This window comes from Truncatella angustata (genome assembly GCF_020726525.1).
Source record: "Truncatella angustata strain MPI-SDFR-AT-0073 chromosome Unknown BKA67scaffold_8, whole genome shotgun sequence".
Taxonomy (NCBI): Eukaryota; Fungi; Ascomycota; class Sordariomycetes; order Amphisphaeriales; family Sporocadaceae; genus Truncatella; species Truncatella angustata.
Genome location: NW_025763388.1, coordinates 936,500 through 954,422, shown reverse-complemented (window position 1 = coordinate 954,422; position 17,923 = coordinate 936,500). Strand labels below are relative to the sequence as shown.

Sequence of the window (17,923 nt, the reverse complement as noted above, 5' to 3'; positions counted from 1 at the left end):
GAAACAGCAGATGAGCGCCGGATCGCTGACAATGGGGGGCAGGAAATGGTAAACAGACTTCTGTCCGAAAATTGATAGCGGTTTGCGAAAAAAAGAAAATACTACGAACCTTCCCCTAAAGTGGACACTTACTTACAAAATCTAATGCGGGTGATAATTTCCACTCGTTGCCGGATCTGCCATGAGATGCAGAAGGCGACTGGAGTCTCAAGGTGAGCTTCGAGTTCCGAGAGCAAAGTTAACAAAAGTGGTTGAAATTTTATGTCAACTCCAACTAGACTAACACAAGGCCGGATGGACCCACATGTGCGAACGGTCGGCATAGCCCGATATTCGTGTCAAGAGGCCTCTTGGAATACTTGGGACAATTCAAGGCTACCAATGAAACATCTTCGTGGTTCACTCACACGAGACCTTGGAGGCTCGCCCAGACTAAATAAATGACAACGTATCGCTGATTTGCAGCGATGGGGACGCGTCACCGGCAACGTCGGAGACTCAACGGCGGGCTGTGAGTAGAACTGACTGTTAGTGTGCAGGACACAGCCACCAGTTGGCTAACAGCCAAGGACCCACTAGGCGTACGCAATGGGAGCGCTAAGGGAACGAAAACGGTGGAATGGCGCCCAAGATCAAGATCTATGGCCGTCTTCGGTGACAATCTCACAAGAGGACGTCACTTACGAGCATTTTGAAGGGCTCCCCTATTTCTTATTCAAGGTTGGGGGCCGAGGAACCAGTTGGTCGACACATATCAAGCGCCAAGCTTTCTATACTCTACCGCGACAAAAAGGTAAAGGATCCTCCATAGTTGCAACGTCAATTTAAGCGGCCATGTCGGTTCCACGTCTTAGCTGGGAACGAGTATGGGGTCAGGGGAAAGCCCTTGTCGCGCCACGTCGTCGGGAATTGGTTAGATTACAAGAATCGTTGATACTGTATGTAGAGACCATTACGGCCCCGTTGCGAACATAGGTCTGACATCACTCCGCTAAGACCATGCCTCGCACGTAATGTCATGCCTTGTATGATATCGTCTCACACGATCGAGGCGTCCTTTGTCTGCAAGCATGTCATGCTCGAAATGATCTGTGCCCTTTCCTAAACATGCATTGTATCGTTTCTCATTGAAGCCATTGTTTCCCTCGTAGTTCTCATATTCCAAACCTCTAGGCAGAGCATTTCTCCTCGGGCCACTTGATCTCCCACCCTGTGCACAACTTTTGAACGTCCAAGTCGCCCGGGTCGTTTTCAAACATGGGTTTCTCGAGCCTGTGCTCGAAGATTTTCTCGACCTTGAATCCGTGGTCTCTCGCACGATCAAAGAACGCCAGATCAGCCTGCTGCAGCCATGGACGATAACTCGTGAAGAAAACCAGCGCCTTGCTGTCCCGCTTCTTGCTAAGCGTCATCTCGATCGTCCTGATCATGTTTTCATGCTGGGGGTGCTTGAATAGGAGATCCGCGAGAACCAGCACATCGAACCCATCACTTCGCCCTTGCTCATCGAGATGAGCGAGAACAGGCTTCGGACTCTGTCCCCACTCATAGCCCTCAGCAACCACTCTGTCTTTAGGCTCCGGGATAAGAGTACTGCTCTCGGCGATGTTCTTTTCGATGAACTCGATCAATTCCCTGTCTGGGTAATCCGTGCAGACTGCCTTCTTTGCACCTAGGATTGCGGCTACGATGCTTGGAAGACCACCTCCAGCGCCGAGCTCGAAGACTGTCTTGTCCTTGATGGACGACACGTTGTCCTCGAACCAATTAGATATGTAGCGCGCACCGTTCCACAGGTAGTGACCTTCGCGCAGGTTGAAACCAACGAGATGGATGGGGACCTTGTGGCCAGACTTCATCTCGTGGTAAGCCACTGTAGGAGGCTTGGGCGGCGCAAAATCCGCTGGCTCCTCAAACATGCCAACATCAAGCTGCTCCTCGTCGTCCATTGTATTGCTGCGAAAATGGTATTTAATTGGAAGGAGAAAATTTTGGTGAGGAGTCGCGAGATATCGCAACTGCCCGATTTGAATGTGGATTTTCATCTCATTGGGCTGCATTGTGAAGATTTAGTGCGCTAAGTACAGTTTTTGTGGGTGTGCGATGCACTGTACCTGCTTTATGGACATTCCTTACTCTAGCGACCATGATTTCTAACAAAACCCGTGGTTTGAACCTAGATGCGCTAGCATGTTAGAGCTGAGGCGTATTTTCGCTTCTAAAATTGTATAGATCGGAAGAATGAGTTGATCATAGAGGAGACTGTGAATTATTTGACATGAATGATAGACCGATGGACAGCGAGCTCCAGTTCATATGGTCACACACATCAGATGAGACTCCTCAGCCTGTACTCATCTAGCTTAAAAAGAAGCTTGAGATGATATATTGAATCAGGTCTTTTCCATTGTGTTGGGTATCATATTTTCTCTGACCTTGAACCTATCCAAATCTTTGCCGGGCCAGTTCCTTAAGCACAATCATGGCCTTATCCTCCCTTTCCCTGTACTCTCGTAGCCTCTCTTGTCTCTCCTCCTCCTTCGCTCGGAGTATCTCCTCTCTCCGTATCTCCTTGTCAGTTTTCTTCCGCTCTGCAGATGCCTTTATGCGCTTGTACTCATCTAAGGTATCACCCCCACCCATGAGCTCAGTATCATTGACCTCGGCGGCACCGGGTGATCGCTCGCGAAAACCTTTCATCTTCTCGTTGATCTCTTTTTTCTTCTCGAGCTGCCGCTCCCGCGTCCCAGCTTCGGCACGAGGTACGAGCTCCTCGAGCTTGGCTTTCTGTTCCTTACGGTCTGCTTTGCGCTCTTGGCGCAATTGAGCGATGCTGTCATCACGATCCTCATCTATCATCTCACGTCGCACCTCAAGGTCTTGGAGACTGGGTATTCCCGGTCCCTGTCGCGCCCCTAAGTGGGAAGATCCTGGAAGCACCGGGCCGTATTCATCCCCTTCGTCGGCCTCTGGACCATGATCACTGTAGCCTTTTGTCTCGTTGGTTCTCTCCCGTGCTTCTTCGTGTTGTGATGGTGACCGCTGTGTTCTGCCAGCCTCCTGTCGTCGTTTCCCGTCATCCTGCCATCGCGGATCTCGTCTCGTCTCCTCGAACAGCTCTGGATCGTACCAACTTATGGCCAAAGAGCCGTCGTTCCACTTTGATATGAAGCTCTTCCAGCGACCTTTGATCTCGCGCTCATCCATGCCAGACATGTCCTTGGTTTTCTGCACATCAAGATAACGTGCGAGGAGGGGCCGAAAGACGTCGAGTTCTGATTTGGACAGCGGTCGCGCAGAGTATGGAAGCTGAGCGGGTTGCGGACGAGGCGCGGACTGGTTTGGAGAGCCGTGGCGGCCGTGACGGTGGCGATGGTGATGGTGGTGGTGGTGGCGATGGTGACGATCTGCTACATCATGTTTCGACAGGTCTGTACCTTCTCGAGAGCGGTAGGGCTCTCTACTACGGTCGCCAGTATGCCTTGAGCTGTGTTCTCCTGATGTTGGAGATCTCGACCGTCGCCGGGAATGGTCATTGTGTCTATGGATGCGCTCATCGTCATCGCGGCGGCGTCTCTTGGGTGGGGGGTGCAGCACATCGTCGCGGCCATGATCGTCGAAGTCAGGCATGATCGACTCGTGTGCGGCTTAGCAATGGGAGGTATGATAATCGTGAAATGATTCACACGGGCGATTCCCAAGTTCTGGCACTAAAAGCTATTGGAACCGTCAACGTACCCGCCCAGCTGGAACATTCAATGGGTAGGAGGGTAAGTTAATTTGTCGGTAGCTGGGGAAGAGAGCACCAGGATAAGACGCTAAAGTTAGTGCATAGTGCAGCTATGTACACTACTGTAAGCTTCAGGGATAACGCCTTGGGTCCTCTAATGCTCCACGTTGAAGCCCATCATATTCCCAAATGAAGGGGACTCTCGTCGATCTCCTTCATCCCCGAACCTAAATTGCATACGCCTATAACACTGATAATGACCAGATTTTAAATTTTTTTTCATCACTAACCAATTAAGTTGCGAATCACTGACCGACGCGTTCCAAGTTGAATCTTGAAGTCCCAGTAGACACGATAGACACGATAGACACGATAAGCACGATAAGCACGATAAGCACGATAAGCACGGATCATATATGATCAAACTCAGACTTTTGTTGTTTGGGGAACGACCGGGGGGGTATGCTTAGCAGAGATGAGGGGGCGCCCGGGAGGTCGTTAGCCAGACTATCCATGCTGTCCATATAGAGTTCATACAAAACTAACAGGGGAGTCGTGTGAGAGAAAACGCTCCCGTCCCGTCCTCTTTCTGGGAGCCTATGTACTTTAGCTCCTTAGAAGTCCTAATTACACTGCTCCTGCCTTCTCCCGCAATCACAAAGGCGTTGTCTGAATCCGTCTTCCTTCGGGGATAAGCATAACATTGGTCACGACCCTCTTGGTAATTTGATCAAGCGGGTTTGCTTAATTAACTAACCTAGTTCTATGCCGTAGAACACGTCCTGCGTTGTAGAATCCCTTTCTCGGGTAAATCTATTCCAGTGCACTTAGTCGAGTGCGTGCTAACAACCACTACCTCTCAGTCCAGACACGGAATGAATGACGCCATCCACGCTCGATAGGATATGTATACAGTAAGATATGTTCCTGGGGGGAAAAGCCCCCCGAACGCATATCCCAGCATCCCAAGGAATTTTGCGAAGAAGTTCCTATGGTCCAAGTTCAATCCTTAAGCTTATGGCGTCACCTTCTGTAGACAGTCTGCAAGCACTCGATGCTCAATGCGTGATGGTTAAACCTTAGATCCTGAAGCGTGGGAATGACAAAGCATATGATACACCATTGACTGATGCCATAACGTCAGTAGAGTACAGTCTTTGTGAACTAGAACCCCCCTTCCCCCTCCCAACAAGATGACTTCCCGCCAGTTTGTGCCTCTTGATGCTTATTGTCGTTCTGCCTGCCTACGCACAGGATGGTTTGCTATCATTTTCTAGCTGTACAAGCGATCTCGCAGAATTCGGGCTTACCTATGCGCGGCTTTAATCTTCGAATACTATAGCCAATTGAATCGGCCTTCGCTACTCTTCTATTTCTGCATCGGGAGATCTACAAAGACAGTTCGCCAGATCGCTCGGGAAGGATTGCTCCTTCGAGGACGTCAGGTCGCATGAAATGGCTGTTCCCGCCAGGATCTCCAGCACATGTTGCTAAACGTATTCGGTGCCTGCGGGGACGATCACTGGCTTAAATGCTGATTACGGAAAACCTGTCCCTGAACTCGAAGCTTAACTTCAGCTCTAAATCCTTTGATGAATGACCGGCCTCTCGCATTGTAGGATTGTTGCTGCGCCTGGCGGAACTGCTACATCCAGGGCTTGAGCTAACTGTAACAGGATGGAGGCTAAAAGCACCGTCAACCAGCACCGTCAAGAGTCTCCAGTATATGCACTTTGGCGACATGTATTGGTATTTGAAGATGTGAAAATAGGGCAGTAGAGGACAATGTTGCATGAAATTAATTTGAAGGAAGAGCTCTGAAAATGCACTTCGCAGCTTGCTTAGGGGTTGAAGATCTGACTCCATCATCAGCCAAGAATAGAACGGAATGGCACTTAGGCGAGGATACACATCTACAGAATTACAGGAATAGAAGCAATACTGGAAGCAATCGAAGTGAAAAAATTTTTTATGAAGAAATTCAAGTATATAAGGGTTCTTGACTTCGACTCTTGACGGACTCTCGATACAATCATCACAAACAAGCATCACAGCACAACAACAAGCCTCAAAGCAACTCGTCTTCCCTTGTATCCTACGCAAGACTCAATCTCTATCAATCGACCGTCACAGGCTTTTTTTTATAATTTCTTTTTTTTAAAAACCCCTTATCAACGTCAGAATGTACTCATCCATCAAGACCAGCATCGTCGCCATCACCACCCTTTTCAGCGCCAGCACTCTTGCCCTCCCAGCCGATGACCTAAACCCTCGCGCTCTCGGCATCAACTGCCGCGGCTCTGGCCTATGCCCTCTCGCCACCCTCGAGAACCATTCAGGGGTCAACATCCTGCAGCTGTGGCACGACCTCCTAAAGGCGACGGACAAGGATCCGAATACGATCTACAACAGCGGCGACCACATCGTATGCGTGGGCACACAATCCAAGGTGACGGTCGGGGCCAGTGCCAGCGCCGAGGTCGAGGGCATAGGCGGTGAGTTGAGCCTGGAGAGTGATATCTCGATCGGCACGGGCGGCGTCTGCCTGTTCCCCCAAGGCGCCTCGCTCTCGCTGGCCCAGATCCGCGAGCTCGTCGACGCCATCGGCGGCCATGGCTGCGCGACCTGCGGCTCGGTTCCCATACACTTCGTCGACCAGGGCAGCAACGACCCTTCGTCCGGTATCCTGACCTCCAACTACGTCGGAAACCCTTACTGTAAGTTCTTAGGCTCCCAGCAAACTTTTCTTATCTGGCGCAGTACTGATAGGCGGCGATTGCAGGCGGCGGCAACTGTATCTCCCAGGTGGGCTCAGATTGAGTACCACAAAGAGGTAGATTGATGGAAATGGGAGAGATTGCATGAACGATTGGAAGCGGCATGGGTTTGGGGCTGGAATATTTTGATTACAGTTCTTCGGCGTTGAATGGAATGACTCTTCAATAAATTTTATACCAAAGACGGACACCGGTGACGTTTCGTGACAATGCCAGTAAGTGCGACTGATGTGAGGAGCCTTGAGCTTGCCCAGGTAATTAAGTGGTGTTAAGTAAATAAATGTTCACAGGCATCACCAGGGCTTGCACCACACGTTTACTGACACAACACAACATGGGGGAAATCTCGATAATTATTCACATTCAAGATACAGATCACATAGAGGACTAATGAGAAGGAAATTCTTTTTTGATTCCTATAAAAATAAAGCTAAATGCAGGCCCAGAAGTGGTAGCCCAATCAATCCAACTTGTACATGTTGGAGAAAATAATTGCTTTGGAACTCAACTCCGTAGGTTTATCGTTGATAAACAATATGATGTAAATGCCACATGCCTCCATCGTAGAGGCCTCCATAGAGGTCGGTTAAAAAAACAAATGCCATAAGCATCGTTAAATGCATTCAGTGGAAACCAAACTCCATTTGCATCATTAGTGTATCCAGTGAAACCCAAACTCCATAAAGCATTCCGTAAAACCCAAACTCCACATGCATCGTGAATGCATACAGTGAAGAACAAACGCCACAACATGAAAGGAAACAGGCCACCGCGGCTGCGCCAGTTGGTAGCCAACCATCACACAATTCGGTCTCCAGTCAGACCAGGCCAGCAGATAGTCAACCATTATGATACTCGGTTACCCATCATATCAGTTGATAGTCAACCATCGTGTGACCTGGTTGCAGATTGTACCGGCAGATGGCCAACTAGCTCACCAGATAGCAAACGGCATGCTATCCTCTTGGGCGCCGCCGAACAATGGTGGCTGATCCCACTCACCACCGAACATGCCACCGCTGAACTGTCCATTGCCCGGTAATAGCGGGATTGACGTGTTGTATAGCCCCAGCATATCGGAGCCGTTAACGAGGTCGGCGGCAGGGTCGAACAGGGCAGGGTCCAACAGCGCATCCATGAGATCTTGCTCCACCGATATGGCTGGAGGTTGCTCCGCGGGCTGCTCCGCGTTCAGGGCACCATCCAAACCCCACTGCGTGAGACCGGGTTGAAACTGCGGCCCCATGTTGAAGCCCCCGTCAGCCTGGAAGCCAATATCCCCCCACTGGAACGGAGCGGGTTGAGGAGGCATTTGCCTCTCCATATTGAAGCCGCCGCCGACCTGGAAGTGCGAATCCCCCCACTGAAACTGAGCGGGTTGCGGAAGTGGCTGCTGCCCCGCGACGAGGCCGCCGTTGATCCGGAGGCCGGTCTCGTCCCAGATTCCCTGGGAAATGGCTTGGGCATCAGCAAGTACACGCGGCTCAGCATTCGTGTTGTTGACGACCGGGAAAAGCATAGGCAACCCGGTCTGGCCGGACGGGCCCGCGGCGACGTTGGTTCCGCCAACCATGGCGGAGACTTGCCCGTCGGAAGGCAGGAGGGAGCTTCGCGGACTGGGCTGTGCTGGTTGCTCAGGCTGCACATCGTCGTCCGTGTTGAGCTGACGTGCAAGCTCCGGGTTGGCGGCGACCGCCAATTTCCATTCACTGGCCCTCTCGCAATGTTCAACATGCCCACAGCACTCCTTGGCATTCAACTCATGGCCGCACCAGCATGGTGCATGTGGGCAGGTTGTCAAAGGACGACCGGGACTCCTGGTAAAGAACATTGGACGCACGTAAAGATGTTCGCATGCCGTTGCTCTATGGCCCTTGATGCAAGTCATGCAAGATATTTTTTGACCCTCCCACATTGTTGCTTGCTTGGGGGGACCCTTAGCCCTCTTTGTCGCACCCTGAGTCTTGGGGGTGTTGCGAGTAGGGGTGGTGCGAGTAGGGGCAGGGGCGTTGCGAGTAGGGGCGTTGCGAGTCTTCTTTGCCCCAGCAGAGGCCTTCTTTGATGGAGACATGATGATTATAGTGTTACGAAGAATGGGTAAAGTAGTATTAAGATAGGTTTGGTTATTTGAAAAGAAGGGTATCACTTATAAGTAATAAGGCGGAAGTATTGAAGAAGTGTTGATAAAGTGTCGATGAAGTGTTGAAGAAGTGTTGATGAATTGCTTGACTACACTGCTTCTTTGGAGAAATAACGAGGACTTGAGATAGAGGAGGAAAGAGAGACATTGAAAAAAGTATTAGGATTGGAGCTGGTTAAATGGATTGGACTTCTCTTTCGGAGATGGGAAAGTAGAATAAAGTTTGGATTCGAATGGGTTTCTCGAAACACCGTACCAAGCAAGGACTTGGTTGGTCTTCTAAAATATTGTTAAGTAAGGAAAGATTGTTAAAGCACATCTTAGAAAAGCACAAGATCTTGCCTTCAAGAGTTAATAAAAAATCTAATTCTATCACAGTTTTTTTCTTAGGAGTGCTAAGATGCTAAGCACGAAATCTCAAAGGAAAATAATTCGGTTTAGGGGAAGAGAGAAGGGGAGGGGGGCTCAAAAAACGACGTTCAATGTAATTGAGCTCGTGTCTTCCTCGTCTTTCAGGTTCCAAGTGCACGGTAAAGTCCCCTAAGGTAACTGACACAAGGAATTCGTACCGCTATGTCTTTTCACAGGAACCTGACACTTTGGTTCGGACAGCTTCGAAGGGATTGAGATCGTGATTAAAAACGTAAATCTTTCGTTTACCATAGCTATCTGATTGCCATATCAGCGGAACTACATTACACTACCGCAGTGACATGGAGCCTCTCTGTGCCCATGTGCAAGAGAATTAAACTCTAGAGTTTGGTTGCCTTGGAGAGCTAGCAGAAGGACCATGTGCTGTATCGTGACGTAACAACGTTATTTGGTCCTTTCCAAACCTACGTAGGAGAAGCGTCTGGTGCTGGGAGTTTTCTCCGATTAGATAGACTCGCACTGTACTCGCAAGGTACGTATCGAAGCGATGGTATCATTCATGGCATGAAGTCAGGCAGCCATTATAATTTTTACAGAAAGAGTCAACCGAGCTCTCTGTTAAAATGTGTGTTTGAATTGAAAACGTATTGTTAGGCTTTGGTAGCGAAGCAGGGTTTGACTTGTATCCAATCTGAGCGGTTGCTAGTGCTCGTAACGGCGGGCAAAGCACCGCCTTTACCAGTGAAGCTGCCATTGCTGTCCTTCAGCGCCTTCCCGACGGTACATTGTTTCTCAAGTCCCTTGAGCATGATCGGTACTGATTAGATCCATGGAGAGATTCGCTTACGTAAATTCTTCCTCTGGGTCGACATAAACTGATCTCAAGACGGCGCAAACCGGTAAAAGTGGCCTGGCTTGACCTGAACATGACTACGTTCAAAACTGGTCAGTAGATATTATTACGGTAGATCTTAGCCGGATGTTCGTTGAACTGTGGCTAGTACTCATCTTGGTGGCGTGGAAGCATGGTTCGTATCTCACCCATTGATTAGTAAGGTATAAAAATCTGGTAGCTCTTTATTGTGGATACTCGCATGCCTTGGAGCGGCGGAACCCGCTGTCTTTTGAAGTGTGATGAAAAATTGCAACAACTGAGAGCCAGTTGATCTTGGGGCCGCCCTGTTCCAAGTCACTTGTGGGGCTGGAACACTGATAGTTGCCACAGGCGAAGAAGACTACCAAAGAAGTAGACTGCCTTGGAGATTATGGAGTAGCTTACCTAATTATTAATTTTGCCGCTGAATAGCCAGCACTGAGACAGATAACCAGAGAAAGGTTGCTTGTGTATCTTCTTACCAAAATTGAGGACTGTCTTGCACATGGCCACCGTATAAGCCCATGTATCATGGGATATAATGGTACATAGCTCTCTGATACACAATATGAGTTAACCCGTGGAACAAAGCTTCCTGCAATAGAATTGTAGAACTGATGACATCCAAAAGTACGAAATTCCTGGTAAGAACCAGTGCAAAACCAAATCTCATTACCGTGAGCAAAGAATGGACTACCATGTGAAGGAACTTTGTATCGCGCCATGTCACCTATGTATATGGTGGTCTCAAACACGTTCCGTGTTTGCCCGTAATGTCTCCAAGTTGGAGGCTGGAGCGAAAGTCCGCGACGACACAAACGGAAGTAGGGGATAAGGGTTCGAAAGTGGAATCAAAAAAGCATTGGCGTTAAAGTAAGGCTTGGAAAATTTGAGCCAGCAAGAACCGAGAGCCCTATTGCATGATCCATCTTACAATAAGGACTTACCACACACAGTCTGGGTACAGATAGAGTGTGTGATTGTTCTACATGCTATTTTTTCCCCAGCTGTTTGCCAACACAATATAATAGTTAAGTGGCATTACTGTTGAGAGTATCTCAATAAAGCGTCTAAAATCAGTCAGCTTTGGTTCGGCCACAAGTTTCATGATAAAGATAATAAGATAAATTCACCGAACCTGATGAGAAACAGTCCGCATCTTCTGCGACTTATTCCTCATTCTTAGTAGTTATCCCCCGGTTATGTGACTTACCTTGTGGCATTCTGCACCACGAGGTATGGCATCATCCCAAAGATCCATCATGCCGCACAGCTGAGCTCATCCTGGCATACCATCAATTAGGGATGGTTGCCAGGTCTTGCTAAGGGACAAATGAGCACACATCATGCCGCACAGCTGAGCTCATCCTGGCATACCATCAATTAGGGACGGTTGCCAGGTCTTGCTAAGGGACAAATGAGCACACATCATGCCAGCAGCCTACTGCTGGCAAGAAAACGCCGCCATACATCTGCCACGAATGGCTGATCGAGTGCACAAGGAGTGACAGTTCATCTAAACCCGACTTGGGGGGTACAAATCTGATATGCACCAAAAACTGGTTTTAATTGCGCGTATTGCAGGGCAACCAGCAAAGTACCTGGCCTTAAGTTGCTTAAGTGATCGCTGGTTAGCGCCGTACCATTCCGAAGCATAGACTGCGTGTTTTAATTAGCATGTTGTGTATCCTGGATGTATGATGACTAATAGAAAACGGTTGTAGCCTTGCATGCAGCCTTAAGGCCTGTGTGAAGTCACAAGAGGATGTAAGGTTTGTCGTCTGCCCGGGACGCGCGTTGGTTTTGCATGGAATAAGAAAAATTCAGCCATGCCCGTGGGGTCGGTCTAAAACATTTTCCCAATGTCTGTGACCGTGTCTTGGGGTCGAGTCTAACTTCTGATGCAAGTGCGGTTCCTTTTGCGTTTGAAAGCCAACTAGACTAGTAGTTGTTGGATACCGCGCATCAGGGAACCATGCCATTGGGATGATGAGAGCTACAAGCAGGAGGCACAAAGGTATTGCTTGATATTACAACTACCTACCAATTTATCCTTCATCGCTCCTTATCGCTTGTATCATCTGCGAACATATCCACTGCTCTCATTCTTCTTCGGACGGGCCGTTCTTCCTTATCCAGGGCCTCTGCAACAGGCTTTGTGGTGGCCTCGTCCCCTTGCTGTGGTAAACTAGTGGGTGCTGATAAGTTGGAAACAGTAAGTGTATCCTCGTCCATAGGATCTTCGTCTAATTCTGCTTCATCCTCGGACATTGGTTTGCCGTCGATGTCGCTATCCATCAGCATATCGTCACCTAGGTCATCGTCCATGGCCTCCCCGTCGAGTTCATCGTCCACATCCATTTTTTCTGCTGATGGATCATAGCCGGATCCTGGTTCGATGCTCACAGGCTTGAAACCCTTATGTGCTTCATCGTTGCCAGCCTCCACTGTCTTCCAACGGCCACCAGCCTTCTTTTCCGCTTCAGCGGCGTCCACTACTTGCTGGGATTCCGAGTTATTTGAAGAGGCAAGACTGGGTGGGTTCTCAAAGCTCTTCACGAACAATTCCTGACTTTCAGCAGGGAAAACGCACCAGCCCTCCCAGAGGCTGAGGATGAGTCCAACACTGCGTTTCCACTTGTCGGCTCGAAGCCTGCCCCAACCAATTCGTTCGGCTGTCTGGCCGAGATACTCGAAGATCTTCCTGTCCCGCAATGCCGACTCGAACAACTGTCGATACCGCCAACTATGCCGGACACCACTCGTCGCTGAAGAAGACAGAATGTCGCTGACAACATACAAACCGACCAGGCTTGCAGGACTTGTGTCGACCTGTTCGTTGCTGCCTTGTTTCTCCTTATCATCCGGAATTGGCGTTGATGGGTCAAAGTCCTGCCCTCTGGGAGGCATATCTTGGGCGGCCTGGACGCTTTGCTTCGACTCAGGGTTTGCAGCAGTCGTTCCAAATGGCTTCTGTATATTTGATACAATCAATTCGACAATCTCATCAGCTCCCCGGCTGGCATGTGTGATGGCGAAAGTAGTGATCCTCGCTATGTCGCCTTTGCGTATCCGCCCCAAGGTAGCGGGCAACCTGACAAGTAGATGTACTAACTTAGCTTTATCTAGGGGATTGAGGTAGGCATGCTCGTTCTCATTACCAGGTCCGCTGTCATTAGGTTTGTTGCCCTCGTCCTCGTAATCTTCCTCATCCGAGGAATTGTATTCTGAATCCGATACAAATTCGCTAATGTTTGTGGCATATTCGAACATCAAAGGCTTCTCAGGTGTTTTCCAGGCATGACTGCCTTCGAACAGAGGTACGTACTTGCCGGGCTTGCCACCTCTGCTGCGTAGGCCAGTAATGACTTCCCAAAGGCGCCATCTGTACCAGACACCGCCTTCGCTTCTGGCATCCCAGAGCCAAGCCCATTTCTCTTCTCTTTGCACATCTGGCCGAGACATGAGCAGAGCCTCAAACTCCGGGCCATGCTCAAGCACAGACTCAATGACTTTATGGATCAACTGGAGTTGCTTGATGTCTCGTGGTGCCTGTATGGGAACATGGAAAAGACCGGCCCTGGCGAGGGGCCCACCACTCGGTGGACCATATGAGGTTGGTGGAGCAAACCCGCGATGGAACTGGGTCTGTTGGTTACGGTTTTGGTCCTCTGGCTGAGCCACAGGCTTGGCGCCGAATGGGTGTGAGGACGCTGTAGTTACAAGTGACGAGGATACTGTTGTAGCGGCTACTGCGGATGACAAGTGACGGTGCAAAGACAAGTAAAAGCCAAAGCCAAGATACCTGTTTTGGAGTGAGCTAACAGCAGCATCAATGTCCGTGGCGGCGGTATCTGGCGAGAGAATGACAATGGATGTCATAGATTTCCTTTCGCTGGCGGCCGACGGTGCTGGGGGCAGAATCTTGACACTCTCAACGTTAAGGTTTGGTGGTATCAAGGCCTTGATGACCGCAGGCGATATCCTCGGTGGCAGGTTGGCAAGTCTCAGCGTTGGCTTCGCGACGGCTCTGTCTTCTGCCCTGTCTGCCGTCCTACCTTCGGCTTCATCGTCGCTGGTATTGAAGGCCTTCGAGATTCCTCTCGATGTTGGGTCATATTCTCTGTCGTCTTCGTACCGGCCTAGTCGTCCTCTGCTGGCATCATCGCGTCGATAGCTTTCGTCGAAACCCCTATTCCTGCCATAACCTGTTGGACTTGGTCCCAAACTCCCCGGTCCACTCCTTGCAAAGCTTGACGGGCCTGGACCCAGGCTCCCCGGGCCACTCTTTAAACCTGTTCCAAAGTGTCTCTTTCCAGGGCCGGGTACGGGTGCGAAGCCTCCTCTGCCGGGCCCCTGTGATCTGTTGTTGAAGGGTGCACCCTGTCCGCCGCGGGCGATTGCACTGATCTCGTCATCGTCATCGTCCTCGTTGTCGAAGCTCTTCACGAAGCTTTCATATACTGCGGCCGTCTCGGCTGCCTCACGCTTCCGCTTTGCTTCTCGGTCGGCTCTTTCCTTGTCGAATGCGGATTGCTTGTGGGCCTTTTGAAGCTTGGCTTCAACATCTGGAAACGATTCAACGACTTTTTTGGACGACGAAGACATGGTACAAAAGTGACGAGGAGCGAAGAGCCCGAGGAGCCCGAGGGGCCCGCGGAGCTGATGAGTTTAAAGTCGTGTCAAAATATGTTTGAGCAGGTTGATGCTGTAATCAAGCCCTTGGTATACGTGGGCACAGAGTTCTCGGATTACTAGTCCGGGCTCTCGTGGCGTTGACCAGTCAAGATTAAATCGTGGTTCACAAGTGTTCATGTGAAAACTAAAAACAGCGAGTCAGAAGCTGCGCAATCTCTACGCACCAGACTTCGGGCCCGGGTGACACGCAGGATTGGTGAGTCGTGGTGCCGTCGTCACCTCGGAGATGCATTCGATATATTGACGTTGTTTACAGCTCATCCAGAGAGCTCCGTGCCATTTGCGGACAGTTGGACAGAATGAGCCTTGCAGAGCCTCATGCCATCATCGGCAGACCCCGAAGCTAAGACTGGATCTAGACTAGTCTAACCTAACCTAAGGAGCTAACCTCAGAGATCGTGAAGGCTCGTGCTGCTCGGGCCCCTGTCACGGGAATAAGACGATACTCTTCTACTTATTGGATTGGACTGGGTTGGATAGGAAAAGCTCTACTCCATACCTACTGTCGGTATTCCGATATCGTAGTGCCTTTTCCTTTCTACCCACACTAAAGGTAAACCATCTTGCTCCTCCATCTGTGGAAGGTCCAGGCGAATCGGAACTGACGCATTGTAGTAGCAGCAGTAGTAGTAGTAGCAGCGGTATGAGATTAATGGACTTTCCTTTTGAATATTTTCGGACATTCTTAGTCCTTACCGCCTGTCCACCCTTGCTTCCAATGAACTCTCGTTTGTAGATTTCTCGTAACATAAGTGCTCTGGTGCTCACAAGTCCGAGTGCATTAGGCTCATTAGATCATTCACCAGGTGCACGTAAATTCCATTCTATCTAACGAACCAAGCCACAATGGCAGCCACGGGCGACTTCGCGCCGCCATCATCCATCCTCATCATTGGCTCGGGCGTCTTCGGTCTTTCCACAGCCTATGATCTGACCAAGCGCCCAGCATGGTCCGAGACCCAGATCACCGTCCTAGACCGCGCCCACCCCAATGAGGCCGGCGCCCGGCCGGCCTTCCCTTCAAAGGACTCCTCGAGCATAGACTCCTCGCGCATCGTGCGCGCAGACTACGCAGACAGGGCTTACGCCCATCTCGCGGCTGTGGCACAGGAGGAGTGGCGAAAGCCCGGCCCCAACTCCTGGGGTGGCGAGGGACGGTATTCAGAGACTGGCTTCCTGATTTGTGCCGATAAGGGCGCTGAGAGGAGGAGCGACGGCACAAAGACCGGATTGGGATATGCCAAGGAGTCTTACAAAAACGCTCTAGAGCTCCTAGAGATGGAGGGCTTGCCAAGAGGCAGTGTGGTGGAACTTGATGGGCGGGACAAGATCGCCCAGGCCAGCGGAACAGGGGCACCTTTCGGGGACTGGGGATACCTCAACAAGAGGAGTGGATGGGCAAATGCGGAAAAGAGTATGGTCTACCTCTATAACAAGGTGGTCGAGACCGGCCGGGTCAAGTTCGTTGGTGGAACCGTTGAGAGGCTAGAGGTTAAAGGCAAAAAGGTGACCGGCGCGAGGCTAAGCAATGGCGAGACTATTCTGGCTGGTCTGGTCGTGGTTGCGGCTGGCGCCTGGTCTCCGAGCTTGGTTGATCTGAGGGGCCAGGCTGTGGCCACTGGCCAAGCCCTTGCGTATACAGACATCAACGATCAAGAGCAGGCGAGGTTGGCAAATGTCCCGGTGCTGATGAACATGACACAGTCAAACTTCATGATCACACCAAGCAACAACGTGGTCAAGATTGGACGACACGCTTATGGATACATGAACCCGAAGAAGGTGACATCAGCATTGGTGGTCCCCAAGAAGGAGGGAGACTCGCCGTATCCTGAAATCACCGTTTCACAGCCATACACCCACATCGATGATTCCAAGCTCTGGGTTCCGGCTGAGGGTGAACGCGACCTGAGGAGGGGATTGCGAGAGATGGTGCCATGGCCAGGCTTGATGGACCGGCCATGGACTCACAGCCGGATTTGCTGGTACACAGATACAGCAAGTGGCGACTTCATAATCACATACCACCCTCATTGGGACGGCCTCTTTCTAGCTACAGGTGGCAGTGGGCACGGTTTCAAGTTCCTGCCAGTGTTGGGCAGCAAGATCGCGGACACAATCGAGAAGAACTACCCAGCCGACTTCAGGGAGAAGTGGAGCTGGAAGGAGCCAAATGATATCGAGGCGCAGATCATCACGGAAGATGGCAGCAGAGGTGGTCGAGTCGGCCTGTGTCTTATGGACGAATTACAGAAGAATGGCTCGCGTCTGTAAATTATGACAACACAAATTCGACTAGTTGGAGATGTACATGTTGAACTTTGTAAGATTTGATTCTTCAAGTAGACGCTACTGAGCTGAAAGAGCAGTATCAATATATCATATCGACTGATGTCGTTGTTTTTATCTTTATTGTTGGCAAGTTTGGCTCTGAAGTTGTGGACTGGTTCCACTAAAACTTGATATTAGTGTGTCTCAAATTATTGGTGCTTAAAAGCCTGAACGGAGCAGACGATCGAACCGACACTTGTGGCTGTGTAAGACGAACAACCAAATAGAGTCTTCATTTCGAATGGTTGACAACTTTATCTCACTAAGATGTCCCACTCGTGATACTGAAAACTTTTCATACAAGGGCTGGTCCGCTCGGATTTTCATATTAGGCAATGCAAATCCATGGCAGTGAGCAGGTTGGGGCAGTATATTATACTATACATGTGCCAATCCAATCATCCGTCCAATCAAATATTTTGGCATATCTTGCTCAATAGGCCATACAACCACCGAAAATGGCTCTAGATTCTAGAATTTTCTGCCGGTGGTGAATAGATATTTGGTGACATTTTGATGTCTCATATGAAAGGTCTAACCCCTCCCCCCCTTACACCCAAAAGAAAAAAAGAAAAAGAGAGCTGGCAGTGTTTTCCCGGTCCTTCATTTCACTGTTTTCAAGATGACTAGCCAGGAATACTTCAAGTTTTCCGTAACTATCACGCAAGTAACAGGCGAGAAATACTCCCTGATAGCCATGAAGCACTCCCGAACACATGCATCCAGGGTGTAAGGTATGGAGGGATTGATGATGTTCACATAACATGTGGCATCTTAGTGACAGTGGTAAGACCCATTCAAGGCATGAAAGAAGATACAAGCGGATCCCATACCCGGAAGTCATCACTAGAACATGGTCTTTGCGCTGTTGTTGTATCTGTCTTGTCCAATACAAGTCTGCATCTGCAGACTCAAGTGTTACCCCTAGATAATATTGTCCCATCACACACGTATCTTGCTTAGGACCATTTGACTTGTTCCTGGCTGTGTGCAGCTAACTA

At 49.9% G+C, this 17,923-nt stretch overlaps 7 protein-coding genes across 7 annotated transcripts; 2 read left to right on the top strand and 5 right to left on the bottom strand.

Annotated features, from left to right (window-relative positions):
• Positions 1–833: 833 nt before the first annotated feature.
• BKA67DRAFT_392345 (uncharacterized protein) lies at positions 834–2,190 on the bottom strand. Its single transcript, XM_046096631.1, has 2 exons — positions 2,115–2,190; positions 834–2,054 (listed from the first exon to the last, which is right to left on the bottom strand). The coding sequence occupies exons 1-2, from the start codon at positions 2,127–2,129 to the stop codon at positions 1,170–1,172; spliced, it is 900 nt and encodes a 299-aa protein (XP_045954114.1). The 5' UTR covers positions 2,130–2,190; the 3' UTR covers positions 834–1,169.
• Positions 2,191–2,220: 30 nt separating this feature from the next.
• Positions 2,221–3,781, bottom strand: BKA67DRAFT_578013 (uncharacterized protein). Its single transcript, XM_046103669.1, has one exon. The coding sequence runs from the start codon at positions 3,628–3,630 to the stop codon at positions 2,443–2,445; it is 1,188 nt and encodes a 395-aa protein (XP_045954113.1). The 5' UTR covers positions 3,631–3,781; the 3' UTR covers positions 2,221–2,442.
• A 2,131-nt stretch (positions 3,782–5,912) lies between these two features.
• BKA67DRAFT_662374 (uncharacterized protein) lies at positions 5,913–6,550 on the top strand (the record flags this gene model as incomplete). The annotated part of the gene is made up of 2 exons (XM_046107987.1): positions 5,913–6,447; positions 6,513–6,550. 2 exons carry the CDS (start codon positions 5,913–5,915, stop codon positions 6,548–6,550), a joined length of 573 nt encoding a protein of 190 aa, XP_045954112.1.
• A 441-nt stretch (positions 6,551–6,991) lies between these two features.
• Positions 6,992–7,280, bottom strand: BKA67DRAFT_578011 (uncharacterized protein). Its single transcript, XM_046103668.1, has one exon. It carries the CDS (start codon positions 7,258–7,260, stop codon positions 7,012–7,014), a length of 249 nt encoding a protein of 82 aa, XP_045954111.1. The 5' UTR covers positions 7,261–7,280; the 3' UTR covers positions 6,992–7,011.
• A 161-nt stretch (positions 7,281–7,441) lies between these two features.
• On the bottom strand, positions 7,442–8,578 carry BKA67DRAFT_662373 (uncharacterized protein; the record flags this gene model as incomplete). The annotated part of the gene is made up of 1 exon (XM_046107986.1): positions 7,442–8,578. The coding sequence occupies one exon, from the start codon at positions 8,576–8,578 to the stop codon at positions 7,442–7,444; it is 1,137 nt and encodes a 378-aa protein (XP_045954110.1).
• A 3,370-nt stretch (positions 8,579–11,948) lies between these two features.
• On the bottom strand, positions 11,949–14,501 carry BKA67DRAFT_523746 (uncharacterized protein; the record flags this gene model as incomplete). The annotated part of the gene is made up of 2 exons (XM_046098501.1): positions 11,949–14,109; positions 14,152–14,501. The coding sequence occupies 2 exons, from the start codon at positions 14,499–14,501 to the stop codon at positions 11,949–11,951; spliced, it is 2,511 nt and encodes an 836-aa protein (XP_045954109.1).
• Positions 14,502–15,058: 557 nt separating this feature from the next.
• On the top strand, positions 15,059–17,139 carry BKA67DRAFT_694626 (FAD dependent oxidoreductase). The gene is made up of 2 exons (XM_046109275.1): positions 15,059–15,144; positions 15,207–17,139. The coding sequence occupies exon 2, from the start codon at positions 15,438–15,440 to the stop codon at positions 16,863–16,865; it is 1,428 nt and encodes a 475-aa protein (XP_045954108.1). The 5' UTR covers positions 15,059–15,144; positions 15,207–15,437; the 3' UTR covers positions 16,866–17,139.
• Positions 17,140–17,923: the final 784 nt, after the last annotated feature.

Excerpts from the sequence above, each read along its gene's own strand:
- BKA67DRAFT_578013 (XM_046103669.1), bottom strand. The coding sequence starts at position 3,630 with ATGCCTGACTTCGACGATCATGGCCGCGACGATGTGCTGCACCCCCCA.
- BKA67DRAFT_578011 (XM_046103668.1), bottom strand. The coding sequence starts at position 7,260 with ATGTTGTGGCGTTTGTTCTTCACTGTATGCATTCACGATGCATGTGGA.
- BKA67DRAFT_694626 (XM_046109275.1), top strand. The coding sequence starts at position 15,438 with ATGGCAGCCACGGGCGACTTCGCGCCGCCATCATCCATCCTCATCATT.